General features: G+C 48.1%; 1 protein-coding gene across 2 annotated transcripts in view; it reads left to right on the plus strand.

Annotated features, from left to right (window-relative positions):
• The first annotated feature begins 2,228 nt into the window (after window positions 1-2,228).
• Window positions 2,229-14,964, plus strand: part of CACHD1 (cache domain containing 1) — a 102,121-nt gene continuing 89,385 nt past the window's right edge. For both annotated transcript variants that reach the window (XM_051625359.1, XM_051625360.1), the window contains exon 1: window positions 2,229-2,493. In XM_051625359.1, coding sequence (XP_051481319.1) covers window positions 2,284-2,493 — 210 coding nt within the window. In that variant the 5' untranslated portion in view covers window positions 2,229-2,283. The remainder of the gene's footprint in view (window positions 2,494-14,964) is intronic.

The raw sequence follows: 14,964 nt of genomic DNA on the forward strand, positions 1-14,964 counted from the left end.
GCCAGGATAGATGAAAACCACTTGGCTTTTCACTGTAATTTAAAACCTTTGCATTCTACACTAGTGATTCTAATAAAAAACCCTAAGACGAAATATGAAAATGGCGAGTGCTACGAGCGACTTTGGCTCAGTTTTGCTACTTTCTCCCTTGGGTCCAGGGAAAATATTCCAACAGAAGTCTAAAAGCTTCAGCATGATGGAAAGAAAATTCCTTGTCTTTCAGGTAGCAAATGCTGCTTAAGGAATGGAGATACAGAATTTCTGATACTGATTATGGCAGCTTTGAGGGGCGGCGTTTTGGTTTGGGTGACTTGCTAAACCAGAAGCCCTCAGGAAAACAGAAAAAAATATATTTAATTTAGACCTATAATCACCTAAATTAACTGATATGGATTTTGCATAGTAAGAATTAAATTTAACTCATGAAAACCAAATGAAGAGCTTTGCTGATGTCCCTTAGAACAGGTAAAAACCTGACCCTGAGAGATGCCAGTGGATGCTGCCCAGCCACAGCCCTCTCCTGTGGGAGAAGGGTTTCAGGTCTGACCCAGCTCCCACTCTTGGGATGGTGGATTGCTGTTGGCACCCAGCACCTGGGAGAGGTGAAACAATCACCTCTTAAAGCAGACAGAAGCCACATTTCAAGAAAATAGAATACCATTATAGAAAATATGTCGCTGTGTTAAGTCTGAGGTGAACTGTTACCCTGTGGAATTCACTGCTGCAGGACGAGTGGCTCTGGGAGGACTCTTAAAAATTAACCAGTGAAGTGGGTCAGTTATTTAAAATTATATATATTTGCAGGGTTTTGTCATGAAGTGTTAATTACTGAGGAGTAAATCTAGAGGGTATGTGTCTCGTACATGCCTAGTATTTGGCTTCTTGTGCTGGCTGATTGCTGGGCAGGAATTGCTGCAGGGTAAATAAAGATACTCCTGCTTTCATTTGGAAAAAATGATTCCCCTGTACATGTTTTCCTAATACACCCATCACGCACACAAGGCTCCTGGCCTGTTCCTAAGGAGCTGTGTGACAAGGAGGGAAGGTGAGAGGAAGACGAGGGCTTGAGGAGGTTGCTGCTGTGTATCACTGGGTGAAGGGGCTGCGTGTTCTGGTCTGCTCGGTGCTTCCAGGGCCGAGGGGGCGATGAGCAGAGCTCACGGCATTTCTCCGAATAGCCCCAGCCTGGCTTTGTTCCTACCCCAGCACTTCCTCACTCAGAAGGGATGTTTCTCCAGAGGTCCCGGCTTGTTCTCCGTTCTCCGGGCCGCGTCTTCCCGGCAGGACAGCTGGCGTTCGGGTGCCAGGGAGCGGGTCAGGCTTTGCGATTCGTTCCTCTCTTTTATTTATTTTCCAACCCTGCTGCACAGTTCTCAAGCCTCACGGACGGCTTGACACGAGCCTGCGCTGCCCGGGGACGGACGCCTTCGCGCCCCGGCTTGTGGGAGGAGGCAGGATCGTTGCTCTCCCATTTAAGAGGAATAAAAGGAAAAGAGAAGGTTTAAAAAAAGTTAGTAAAGGAAAAAAAGCGTACTGCCTTTTTAGGACTGCGCTCGCGGCCGGTCAAAGAAGCACTCGCGGTCGCCACCGCCGCAGCCTGGGCTGGATCTCCAGCCCGTGCCGTGCTCTCCGGACCCCAGCCCCTCTCTCCGCGGCAGCCCCGCTCCCCCGCGCCCAGCTCCGCTCCCCCCGCGCCCTGCCCCGCTCCCCCGAGCCCAGCCCCGCGCCCAGCCCCGCTCCCCCCGCGCCCTGCCCCGCTCCCCCCGGACCCAGCCCCGCGCCCAGCTCCGCTCCCCCCGCGCCCTGCCCCGCTCCCCCGAGCCCAGCCCCGCGCCCAGCCCCGCTCCCCCCGGACCCAGCCCCGCTCCCCCCGAGCCCAGCCCCGCGCCCAGCCCCGCGGGGGGCAGCGCGGCCTGCCCCGGGGCGGTGGGGCGGGAGCGGGGCGGGGCGCTGCCCGCAGCACGGCGGCACCAGACGCCTCCTCCCTTTCCCCGCCGCGGCTCGGCCCCGGCCCCGGCCCTGCCGCTCCCGCTCCTCCTCCGCCCCGCAGTTTGCGTCTCTCCGCCTCAGTCGGCGGCGGGGCCCGCGGCGCGCAGTGTCCCCGGAGCCGGGCGGGCAGCGCGGGGCGCAGCGGCCGCCCGCCCGCCGAGCCGTTCCCCCTGCATGGCGGCCGCCCCGCAGCCCTAGCCGCCCCCCGGGGCCCGGGGGAAGAGGGCGCGGGAGTCCGGGGCGCGGGGGGAAGTTGGCCGGAGGCGGTGCCCGCCGCTCTCCCGCCGCGGCAGCATGGCGCGGGGCAGCGGGCGGCTGGAGGCCGCCGCCAGCTCCCCGGGCCGCCGCCCGCCCGGCCCGGGGCCGCTCGGCCTGCTCTGCCTGGCGCTGCTCTGCGGGCTGGGCGCCGCCGAGGCGGAGTTCTCCATCCTGGACGAGGCGCAAGTTCTGGCCACCCAGATGAGGAAGCTCGCCACCGAGGAGCTGGGGGTCGTCACCATGCAGGTACGGCCCGGCCCGCGCCTCGCCTGGTTTTTCCTCCCTCTTTCCTTTCCTCCTCCACACGCTCTTCCCGATTCCTGTTTCGCCCTTTCCTTCTTCATTCCTTTTTTCCTTCACCTCCCCATCTCCCCCGGTTCTTTTCTTCTTTGCAAAAACTTTCCGTACCCCTCGCGCGGGCCGCCCGGCTCCCCCCGGCCCCGGCTCCCCCGGTCCCGGCTCCCCTCGATCCCGCTCCCCTCGATCCCGCTACCCCCGGCCCCGGCTCCCCCCGGCCCCGCTCCCCCCGGTCCCGCTCCCCCTCAGCCTCCGCCCTGGCTCCCCTCGGCCCCGGTTCCCCTCAGCCCCGGCCCGGTTCTGGCGGGCGGCAGGTTCTGCGCCGGGGCGGGAGGCAGGCTGAGGGGAGGCACGGAGGGAATCCCGTTTTATTGGTAGTTGACACAATGGAACCGGGAAGAAAACGCTCCCCCCAAGTCCCGGAGGCCGTTTTTCGCAGCGGGGGCCGAGCCCGGCCCTGGGGCTGCTCCCGCCGCTCCCCGGGGCTGCTCCCGCCGCTCCCCGGGGCTGTTGCCGGGCTTGCGGCTCGGTGCGAAGCGCCCGAGCATCCCTCCCCGTGCCCGCTGGCAGGGAGCTGCGGTGAGCCGTGTCCTGCCCGAAAACGCTCGGATCGGGGGCTGAACAAACGCTCCCCGGCCCGAACGTGCGTTGGGACAAGTTTTTATTCAGATGCTGTAATTCGTTTCGGGGTTTGGGTGATGAGTTATTTGCATCCCGGTCTTGGAGGCTGCATCTGTAACGGGGTGTTCTGTGTAGGGACTGGTGGGACTGGCAGGGTGTGCTGGTACCTGCCTTGGGGCTATCGGCCACGGACCCTCCCTCGGGGGGGGGAAAAGTGTAATCTGATCCCGAGCGGCTTCCAGGGGAAGGTATGGTCAGTAGCAAATGCAGTTTTAAAAGCCTCCCAAATTGAAAAGGAGACACTTTCATAGGATCAGCGGGGGTCTCTACCCAAATGGCCTTTTATCTTCTCTGTAAACTGGCTTCATTCTCTCACCTCTGAAACATCATTGTGTCGGCCGGCCTCCTAGGGCTGCGTTTTGTCCGGGAAAACACTGAGCTGTCTCTTGTCCTTGATGCTAAGACGACGTGGATTTACATGACTTCACTTAACAAGGTAGATTATTCATGTACCGAATTCAGGGAAGTCACTTTCTTCTTACGCCCTGCATTTGCGTTATGTATTTCCCCTCCAAAGATCCGAGCATAATCCTGTAAATGGTGGAGTTTCTGATTAATGCAAATTAAGTCAGTGTAATTATGTTGCTAAATCTGTGCCTGGTGTTAAAAAAAAAAAAAAGCTAATACCATCATCTCAACATATATTGTCTTTTAAAAAGCAACGTGGTTACCTTGCTGCCGTATTCTTGATAACTGTAGGATGAGCCAGGTTCTCTTTCCAAGAATTGTACTGATGGTACAAACTTGGGAGCAATCTGGATGCTGGTGCACAGGGATGCAAATAGTGTTAAAACTGTGTTTACTATTCGTTGAGTATTTAAGGCCTTGAAATAATTTAATGCGGTGAAACTGGTAGTTAAACTCTGAAAACCCTTTTCATACTGAGCTCTATTTTTATATGCTTAATATTTTGGCTGCCTTAACTCCCATCAAGCTAATGCGCAGCCTGTCCTTTGCTCTCCCCTGTAACATTATTACAGCTGTTTAAGATTAAAAGCCTGTGGGAACAAACCTCCCCTGATTTTAGAAGCTTCTTTGCTGACCTCCTACAGTAGAACAAAAAAATGTTATGACATGTGTCACTGCAGCCCATGCTTCTCACTCAATTTTAAGGCAGAATTTTGCTAAGTGTGCTCAGGCAGGGCTGGGTGTAGCTGGAGCAGGATTCTCTTTTTCTCCATGTGTGCAGGGCTGATGGAGAGTGGTGGTGGGTTTCCATGCCACAGGACCCTCGGCACAGCCCAGGATGCTCAGGGAGTGCAGACAGGTGCTGGCTGTGGTGAGGCTGTGCCTGGGCACAAAGGAGAGGTGGAGGATATTGGGGGAAGAACGAGAGTGCTTTTGGACTTCAGTTGGATAAAAAGTCTGGGAGTGTTGTCTTGGGTTTAGAGGAGGCAGGCTTCAAATCAGGACCGAGTGAGAGGAAGTTGTGGCAGCGAGAGGAAGGATTAGTAACCAGCCATTTGGGAGCTGCAGTTTGATGTAGTTAAATAAATTGTAGAGGAGGAAGCAGCAGGATTTAATGCTTCCCTTCGTGCTTTGGTCCTTGCCAGTTGTGGCTTCCACATCTGCACATCCTGGCAATATGCAGGAGGTGGTGTCACCAGCCACTAAGTGGGATGTGATTGTGGGAGATGGCTTTGAAGGAATGGTAGGTCTGAGCTGGAGGTGGGGAGGAAGCATCCAATGAGTGAAGGAGCAGGTGGAAATGCTTCAGCAGAGTAAAGGTGAGAGGTTGGTTTGGGTGTGTTTGAGTCTGGAAGAGAGAAAATTGTAGACAGAGCCTCCATAAACACAGGAAAGGAGGGTGAGGTAGAGCCTCCAGATGGAACACAAGAGGAGCAATGGAAGAGGTAAGAGGAGAACCGCAAAAATTCTGATCCTTAAATGCCTTTGTAAAGAATATGGGAGTTGTGAGATAGAAAATAAATTTGATACCTGCTGGAGCAGCCATCAGTGCTATAAGCGAGATCCCTCTCCTCGGTGCGGTACTGACTTCCTGAGGTAAGGGCTTAGTGTTTTTAATCAAATCACATTGTTTTGCATTGCTGAAAGGAATGAGGTGCATGCATCTCTGCGTTGTAATATAGGCTGAACCTATAGAAAGAATGAGGAGGAGAGATTTCTGATGCCAGCATCAGTCTGACAGTTGTTTTAGATACTCACACCTCTGCTCTGCTATTTATAGACACTTGCATTAGTGCAATATCTGTTACCTTCAAGTAAAGCTTTATTTTTTCATCCCTGTAAGTATTCTGATTTCTTATATAAATGTATTCCTGGAATGGTGCTGTGCCGAGCAGCTGAGGATAATGTAATGTTGGTGACAACTCATGAGCTGCATCAGTCACTGAGCATATTTTGACAGTTTCTTCTGTAAGTTTCCAACTGGAATGTGCACATTTGTTTTGTGTGAGAACCTGCATTGTGTGCTGCATGCAGAAGGATGTCTGGGTTCCTGATGTCTGTGTGTGGTGTTACCATCCTGGGTTTTATTCCTCCAGGAGTGGTTAAACACAGAATGTTCTTTGATTGTCTGACTTCCTCTGTTGCACCGATTAATTGTTGTTCCCACTCTGTGTGACAGTTCTCCCAAACTACAGCTAAGGACACTGGATATCTCGATACCTCCTGTACCTTTTGTGCATTGGGGTCCAGACTGGTGTGTACATGTGTACTACTGTGCCTTTCCTTACTCTGAACAATGAAGGTGATCTGCTTAGGGTACTCCCCAAAGTTCTTCACTGCTTATTCCAAACTAACCAGGAGCCGCCACACCACGATCTCTTCCTCTGCCCTCCTGTGGGATGGAGGGTGCTGTGCTGTGACAGCGGTGGCAAGAGAAGCTGCTGGTTGGTGTGGGGGTGCTGTGCTGCAGCAGGACACAGGTACTGTCCCTGCAGTCAACTGGACTATTATCTTCTTCTTCCATTGACTAGAGCACATTGACAGCCCCCGTGTTGCGGCGGGAGCGGTGCTGGGCAGCGGCTGCGGGCTGGGAGGCGGCGCGCGCTCACCTCTCCGCTTGCCAGGCTGAGCAGCCGTGCTCCTTGTCCTTACTCAGTAGACTGTCTATTAAATAGCCCGGTGTCGTAATTCCCAGAGGTCTGGAGCTTGGTGAATGAGCAGCTCGCGTGACAATCCTGTAGTATCCTCTCCTGGGCAGAGCTGACACTCAGCAGTAATTAGAAGCTAAGCGCTCTTTTATGCTAAAATTATAACTAAATTGGTGGTTGTGGCATGACCTGATCTGCTGGTGGAGTTTCTCCACCCCTGTTAACCTGGCTCCTGTGAGCCTGGCTTCTCTGACCTGGTTGAAATTACAGAGTAGGTTGTTGGTTGAAACAACCGAAATTCTTCTGCTGGGAGGTGAAGGCAGGAAAATAATAAATCAGAGCTTTTGTGAGCATTTTGTTTAATTTTTTTGGCAAGGTTTAACCCTCTAAATCTGCACGGGGCGTCCAAGGTGAGGACTTTTTTTTGGTAGTGTGGGGCAAGGTAGTATCTCCACCTCCAAAATGGGGCTATAATACTTGCAGTGAGAGTTGAAAGGATTAAGCAATGCTTTGAAGATGAAAAGCATTGTTAAGTGTTTTTATAACTTTCAAAATGCATGTTGATGTTTCCAGCCAGATAGTAACAAAAGTTACAGGCCCAGAGGGCCTTAAATATTTTTGAAGGCAGTTCTGCCATCTTAATCCTCCGTGAAGGAAACACAGCCCTTTCTCATTGTCTGTGACTGATCTTGGAGACTGGAAGAAAAAACCCTGCATTTTGACTCTGAAAACAGCAATTGCTGGTAATTTTTTTCCTGTGGTGTTCTGTTGTTTTGTTGTTTGTTTTTTTTCTTTTTATATTAATACTTGCTTAGATGATCTAGTGATGTGTAAAATAATAAACAGCACAGCACAAGCTTCTCCAGGTTGATTGGCAAACATATTGTTTATTTATTTTACTAATAAGTTGTCTTGCCATATGTTTTTCAAGAAGAACAGATTGTGCACAGACCAGAATGACACAGAGATGGAGAGATGTCTGGGGGTTTGTTTGAGGAGGATGCTCTGACATTGTTGTTCTGAAAAATCCACGTTCTTTGAAGATTTCTGGATGATGGCAAAGAGCTGCAGTCACCAGAATTGTCTGTTGATTTAATCTCTTTGAAAATGAACACTGATGGGATACAGGATTGCTTTTTTCTAATGGGATGGTCTTCTGGCTAATAGCAATGGATGTGTTACTTAGAAGAGAGAAATCCCATTTGGAGCTGCACTGCAGACCAGCTGGAGTGCCAGAACCATGGTTCTCCATCTCTGAAATCAGAGGTTTCACACATTTCCCCTCTTCTTTCTGCTGGTATTTATAAATATATCCATTGCTGACTGCAAGGTACTTGTGCAGAGCGTGATACAAAGCACTGCAAGACCTCCAGCACTCAGTAGGAAACCTGGACCTCCATGGAAAATCGAATGACAGCACAGAAACCTGCTGCCATTTTTTCCCCCTCTTGTTTCGAGGTTGTTTCCAGCTTGTGAAGCTGAAATACAATAGAAAAAGATAAGTAGGGAAGGCTGATAAATGTTTGACTATATGTATTTTTTAAAGTTATTCTTTGGCAGTAGTCTTCACTTCAGTAATAATTACAGAGTAGAAACCAGCGGAGTAAAACCTCGTCTGTTTTCCATGATTATGCCCTGGTTCAAATCCAGCTACAGCAGCCTTTCTCAAGGCTCCCTGGAAGCCCAAGACTGCTGCAGTTTTTCATCCTGTTCTGCATGGATTCTTTTTTTTTTCTTCTTTTTCTGGCATCAAACACTGCAAAAAGAGAGAGAGAGGTCCTACTGGAAGGGCAGTGAAAATGGCTGCGCGTGGGAGACCGAATCTGAATTTTTAATTAGGCTTTGAGTTGTTTCTTCAAAGTGCCGGGACATCGTTAGCGATGTAAGTCCTGCTGCATTAGGGAAGACTGACGTTTCACTTCAAACGGGGAGAATGCAGCTGTCCTGTGCAGATAAAAGTTGCTGAGTGTGGAGCAGCAAGGTGGGTTGGTAGATAATTAGCTGTCCCCTGCTCTGCTGCAACGAAGGACCCTGCCAGCCATGGTGGGGACCGGAGGGGTTATTAGCAGCAAGAAATCCAAGCAGGCAGTGAAGAGATTGGGGATTTTTCAGCTGTGGCAGCGCTGATAACGTGTATGTTAAGAAGGCACAGAAGTCAATGCAGCTTGTGTTAGCTGACTTTTGCTTGGCTTAATTCAGCAGAGGAGGAGTGGTGAGTGCCTGGTGATGTGAATGGAGCAGAGAAGCTGCTCTGCGACTGGTAGCTTGGCCAGGCACTGGTGAGAAAACATGTAATGCTTGTTGTCAAATAAACTCGGGTGCTTTGCCTTCTTCCAGACAGAAAGGAAGATGTGTTAGAGAATGGAAGGAAATGTGAAGTGTTACATGGTATTTTGTGTGTGTGTATTCACCATTTATCATTTTATGTCTGAGGATAAAAGGAAGTATTAAGTATTAACAGATTCTGTTGTTCAACAATTACTGTTTTCTATTCCTCAATTTTGGTGAAAAATGGGCAAAGAAATTATTGGAGCCTTATCAGTTTGTGTGTAGAAGTGCCCAGCTATAAGCGATTATCCCAAATTTAGGGATGTATGACATTTCTCAGGACACTGTATGGTTTGTACTGCTCAGGGCTGGGATATGGGGCTACTTGAGTGAGAGCCTGGCTCTCTGTGAATCTTGCTGATGGCAACAGCCAGAGCTTATGGGGGCTTTTCTGGGGGCTTCAGTGAGGGTTTGATGATTTGATTAGGAAAATACTAACTTTATGTTGTTTGTTTTTTTCTTTTTTTTTTCCTTCACATTGATAATATAGCTTAAAAATTGAAAAGTAAGCAACTTATTTCATGTATCAGCCTTCTTTTTCTATGTTAAACGTTCTGCTGAGGTTTTGGCTGGTAGCTGTACCACCCCTTCTTGTACTGGGGGCTTGATGCAGAATAAAGTCCAAGATGCTGAAGAAGGGAGGGAACACCTTCTGCAGTCATCACTCCCCTGTAGTTTATGGCTGCATACACAGTGCATGCAGTGTTACTGAAATCCAAAAGGATACCCTGTGCTCTTTCCCATGGAAAACAGAGTTTAATAACATTGTTTCTTACCCAGTGTCTGTTGTGAAGACCTGCCTTGTCTAAGACAAAACAGTGCATGCTACATCATGACTTTAATCTTGCATCATGAGTGTTCTTCCCTGGTACAGATTTCTGTGCAATACTGGATGTCTAGATTAGCAGACAAAATCTGGGTTGGCTTTTGAAATAACCACAGTGCCACAAGTCTATAATACTCATTTCCAATTTCCTAAAAAGTTTTAATGGAGTCACTTTTATCAGCTGCCTGTAAGGTCTCTGTAGATTCTCCCAAGTGATTTTACAGAAGTATATTTGTACAATTATGATCATTAGTCAAAACAAACTATTGGGTCTCCCTTTACCAGCCTCTCAGCCAGAAGCAGCTGATAAAACCAGCTTTTCACTAGTGCTGTTTCCCTTTGCACACATGGTTTTGCTCAGCTTTGACTGTGAGATTTGCAGTGTTGGACATCTTTAGCACATATTCCTGCAATGCGGTCGGAATTTTTGGCTTTGCTTAGTGCTGGTCACAGGTGGGAATGAGGCCAGGGAAAAAGACTAAAACAGAGACATCTGGAAGTTGCCATAAAGATTTCTAGAAGCAGGAATGCCTTCAGCAGAATTTCTTCAGTGTTTGCCCAGGTAGGGTTATGAGAGCATTTTTTGGTGCCATTTTTTGTGGATTTCAGACCAGAGAGCATTTGAAGGCTAGTTCAGCCTGACGGTGACGATATGACTGTACCACTTGGGTGCTCCCATGGCCTTCCTGTCTCTGTTTCAGTCCCTGTTTCTCTTGCTTTCAGCAAAGGAAGTATTAGAAATATTTCCTCTTGGGCCATATTTTCACCTCAGAAGTAATACTGAACAAAACCTAGAGAGATACTTATGGTGATGGGGGAGAGGAGAGGGACAGGTCCCCAGATAGCTATAGTGGGACCCTGCTTGCCTGGAGAAAGTCCAGGCTCTGAGTCAAGACTGGAAAGATTATGTGGAGAGCCAGGAGAGTTCTCTGCTTTTTATTTGTTGGAAAATAAAGGAACCCCAAATTGTGTGGCTCAGGAGCACACGGCTGGTGCATCCCAGGGCTGGCTGGTGCATCCCAGGGCTGGCTGGTGCATCCCAGGGCTGGCTGCTGCCTTGGGAGCAGGAGAGAGCCCAAGTCCTGCTCAGGGATCAGTCGTGTTGGGCTTGGCACTGGCACTGTTTTGCCTCAAAACAGCGAGGAAGAGAAAAACAAGTTGTGAGATGCTTTTCAGGCTGCAGGAGATGCTGAGATGTTGTATGTGTTGGCAGGCACCAGGTGAGGAGTGCTTTCTGGGAATTCTCTACAACAGACACCTTGGAATGGCTGTGGAGGTGTGTGCTTTGTTTGGAGCAAAATGAAGTTTGCTTGAAGTGTTTGCTTTCAGTGGCAGCCTGTCCACGGCAAATCAGCACATGCTGCAACTGTGATCTTGGTAGTTAGAGTTCCTTGGGCATATTGTTTGCCCAAAGAATCATGTGTCATGAGAATTTCTTAGTTGTCTTGCATTTGTTTTGCCAGTGGCTATATAGGACTGCCAGGTGTGATATAGGATTTGTTCCCTTGGTCCGGCTTGGTGGAGTTCAGTTGCAGAAAACAGTTTACAGGGAAAACTGCACTTTCTGGTGCAGGAAGGAAGACAGGAATAAGCACTGAGGATGCCTTGTTTGTCACATTATCCAGCAGTGGTCTGCTTTTAAATTGTAAATTTCAAAGCCTTTAATCTGCTAGATTAAAATTAGAAAATGTTTTTCCTGGATACACGGTCTCTTGGGTCTTGCTTGTAGGAGGTCATGATTGAAAAAAAAACAACAACAAAAACCAGAAGAAGTTAATATTCAAATACATTGCAGAAGAAGGATGAGAACTGCACACTTTCCAGACTTTTGTAGCTTCAGGTTAGCTTCTCCAATCTCAAGGTCACAAATATAAAGCCAATGTCGCTTAAGTAGCCTGCCTTCTCTTGTGAGTTACTGCTCAGTAGTGTAGTTTGGGAGAAAATTAAGTCTATTTTTTATTACTGAAATTAAACCATAATTTAAAATTATAATATTCTTGCTCTTCCTTTTGAATTCTGCTGCTGCTGTGTTTTATATAGTCCTAGATGCTTTGGGGAGCTGCTCTGAGGTATGTGCTAGCTGAAGATCCAGCTGTCCTTGGTGGAGGTGTACCTGTGCTTTCCTGAGCTCACTGCTGGGACCGTGGGATTTTATTCTGAAAGCTGTGCTCAGGTTGTAACATTTTAGATACTGACATGCTGGTGATACTGTATTTCCATTCAAACGATGGGATGCAAAGCCAAAATTAAAATAGCTTCAACATTAGCATAATGGTAGATAACAAGCTTAATAGAAATGTCTAGTCATTTATTTCTGTTTGGTAAGAAATTGAATCGAGTGAATTCTAAAATACTGGCTCACTGTAGTATCACATAAATGCAATTTTACCTCCCTCTTCATATTTATGTATTTATTCAGTAAGTTGTTGACTGTAAGTCTGGAAATACATTTAAAAAAAATACGTTCTGGTAATTGCAGCCTCAGACTTTCAAACGCTGCTTTTTCATACGTCTCCAAGAATAGAAAGTCAGCCTCCAAAAATAAATGAAACCCACCATACATTGCCATGGTTTTTAGTGTTTGAAATGGAGGATTTCTCTTGGAGGAGCAGAGGTGCAGCAGCTATTTTGAGAAGGGAAGAAGACTTGGAGTCAGGACAAAATGAATGCAGACCTGCTATGTGAAGGCTTGTTTGAAAAGTAAGACCTGCTGAGTGTGCTCTTTGCTTTGAGTGTCGCCTGGGTGATTTATAGAGCCTGAAAATTCATGCTGAAGGGGAAGAGAAAAAAAATATAGCTAGGAAGGGATAATACAGTCCTAAAAAACGTTAGTAGAGAAGTGCATTGTTTTGGGATTCTTGGGAAATGTGATGAAAGCTGTTGTCCAAGTGAGATGAGAGCTGCTTTGCTAGGCGTGCATATAGGGTAGGTCAGGCTTATTCCAGGCTCTTATCTGTGTATTATTAATCCACATCTTGGTGTAGCTTTGATAAAAAAAAGTCACTGTGTGTTCAGAGCCTTTGACCCCAAATCCTGACTCACGAGGAAGCACAGGGTGTTCAGTGAAGTTGTACTTCAGACCCTTGTGCAGACTGAAGGTGCAGCAGAGCTGGGTTTCTACTGCCTTCCGGCATCACTCCACCATTTCCTGAGCTCTTGTTTGCTTCTTTTGAGGCTTTCTTTGCTGTTCCCTGTCTCCTTAATTTCCAGTACCACCAGTGTGCTGGAAGCAATTTCCCTGCCTGTCAGCATCGGACAAGCACTGAACCCTTCTGGTGTGATGTGCGTGGGGCTGAAGTGTTCGGTTCACAGTTCTGGTAGGACAGAGAGACACGCCTCTCTGCTCAGCACAAGAAACACCACCATTGTAACAGATCCCTGAAGTTTTGTGCTTGATGGCAGATATCCCTGAGGGCCTGGCAGGGAGCTGGATGAATTCCTAGGGCTGCAAACAGACCTGAAGAACTGCAGAGCACTGTCTGCATGACAAAACCCAGCAGTTTTGCAGCCACCCACTCATCCTCCAGGTCCACCAGCATGAGCTGGGCTGGGTTTTTGCCATTGCTGCTGGGAGATGACATTTAATTTTAATACTGAAAACAGATCCATGGCCTTTTTGGGGTTCTGGCTCTGCAGTAAGGTTAGAGCCCATGTCAGCTTTGGGCCCTAAGTCTGCCTGAGTGTCCAAAAATACATTTAAAATGTTAAAACCTTGCTGTAGCAAGGCTGTGGGCTGGCAGGGGGGCTAGCTGCAGATTCTGCAAAGGCCAGTATGGGAAGCTGGCATGAAGCCAGACCCACGCTGGGGAAGACTGTCAACTTGTGGCCTTGCTTTGATGCAGACAGAAAAAAGACAGGTTCTTTTTTTTTCCTTTAGGTGGACAGAAAATAACTTGGATTCTCGTAGGGCTGGCAGGAATTTATATCTACCTTAGTTATGCAAAACTGTAGGAGATGCTGAGCCCCTGTGTGCCAAGGAAAAACAGGAAAAAGGTATAGAAAGGGAAAAAGTGGATGAAGTGGCTGTTTACTGCTTTGGTTTTGATGAGTGCAGGAGCAAATGCTCAGGAATGGCAGCTCAGCAGCTCATGCTGGTGCCATGATGGGAGAGCAGGATCTGATCAAGGGTTTTTTTCTTTTAACCTTCCTGTTGCCAAGCCAGGGGGGGCAGAGATGCTGGTGTCCTCTGAGCATCCCTGAATGGTGCCAAATGCAGAGTGGTCATGGGCTGAGGTGCCTCAGGGGCACCGAAGAAAGGAATTAAAGCATTAACAGATACACCTTTGGCTGTCATTACAGATACCAGACCTATCGCCGTGTCACTGCAGAGGAGCTGTGGAGCATTCCCAGCTACTCATTTTAAACCTCGGTTTTCTAGTAATAGACTTAAAAAAAAAATCTTATTGGGGAGTTGAGTTAGTGACTGAGTCTTCACTTCATAATCTCTTTATAAAAATGTATGCCCATTAACAGGACGTATTTAATAGACACACTGCCTAGATGAAAGGGCGCTTTGTGGCAGGAGGCTTTTGTGCCTTTCTGGATCTCCCAGCAATTCCTGCGGAGCTTCCCAAGTCTGGCTGACACCGAGCGGCCGAGGGAAAGACCTTCTCCCTTTCAGCTTGAGTGGAGAATAATGGGGAAGGGGGGAGGGAGGATTGGTCCGGGCACTCACCAGCCCGGCGTTTAACACGTTGAGTTGGTTCTACCCCCAGCTGGGGCTTTGCATTTGCAATGAGCTCTGGGCAGCCCTGGCAGCACAAGTGGGGCTGTGGCAACAATAGAGGCTTCCCAGCCCGGGGAAATTGAGACAACTTTCCCCAGCCCAAGTAGTCCCTTTAATTCTGGTTTGATTCATAGATCAGGTTTGTCTGTAATGGGCCATTTACCAAAATAGCACTTGTTTTTATTTATTAACTCAATTGAGATCTGATGTTATATGTCTTCTTCTGTTTAATGACCTTTGTTCCCGGCTGTGGTGCTCCACAGGTTCTTGGTGAGGAAAAGGTTTTCTGGCTCAAAACAAACAAACCAAAATTAAAAACCTGCAAAGTCGTGGATATGTTTGGTTTGACCTAGCAAACATAATCATTAGAACAAGAATCTAGTGGACATCTAATGAAGTTTCCACTAGCAAAAAGAACTAAACTTCAACAACAAAAAATAATCCCGGAGTTCTTTGATGAAGACATCTCCTTTTGGAGCAGCTACCCATTCACGTGCTCTGTGGGGTTACAAGCAGAGAGAGCTTCACCTCAGTCCCACTGCAAGGGCCCCAGAAAATGCATTCCAGTTTGGCACCACCTGATTCGCAGAGAAGATTATTTAAAAAGAAACAAACCAAAACAAAATAGGGCAAAAAAATCCCTATGCACTTTTAATTAGGGCAAGCAGCTGGTTGGAATTTGTCTTTTTATTTATTTATTTATTTATTTTGGTGTCTTTCGTAAGGTTTTTGTGGCTTTACCAGTCAAATGCAGGTCTTGAAATAATGAAAATTCAGTAAGCCTTGAATTGTTTCTGCAAAAG

The sequence above is a fragment of the Apus apus genome, chromosome 7, assembly GCF_020740795.1.
Source record: "Apus apus isolate bApuApu2 chromosome 7, bApuApu2.pri.cur, whole genome shotgun sequence".
NCBI lineage: Eukaryota > Metazoa > Chordata > Aves > Apodiformes > Apodidae > Apus > Apus apus.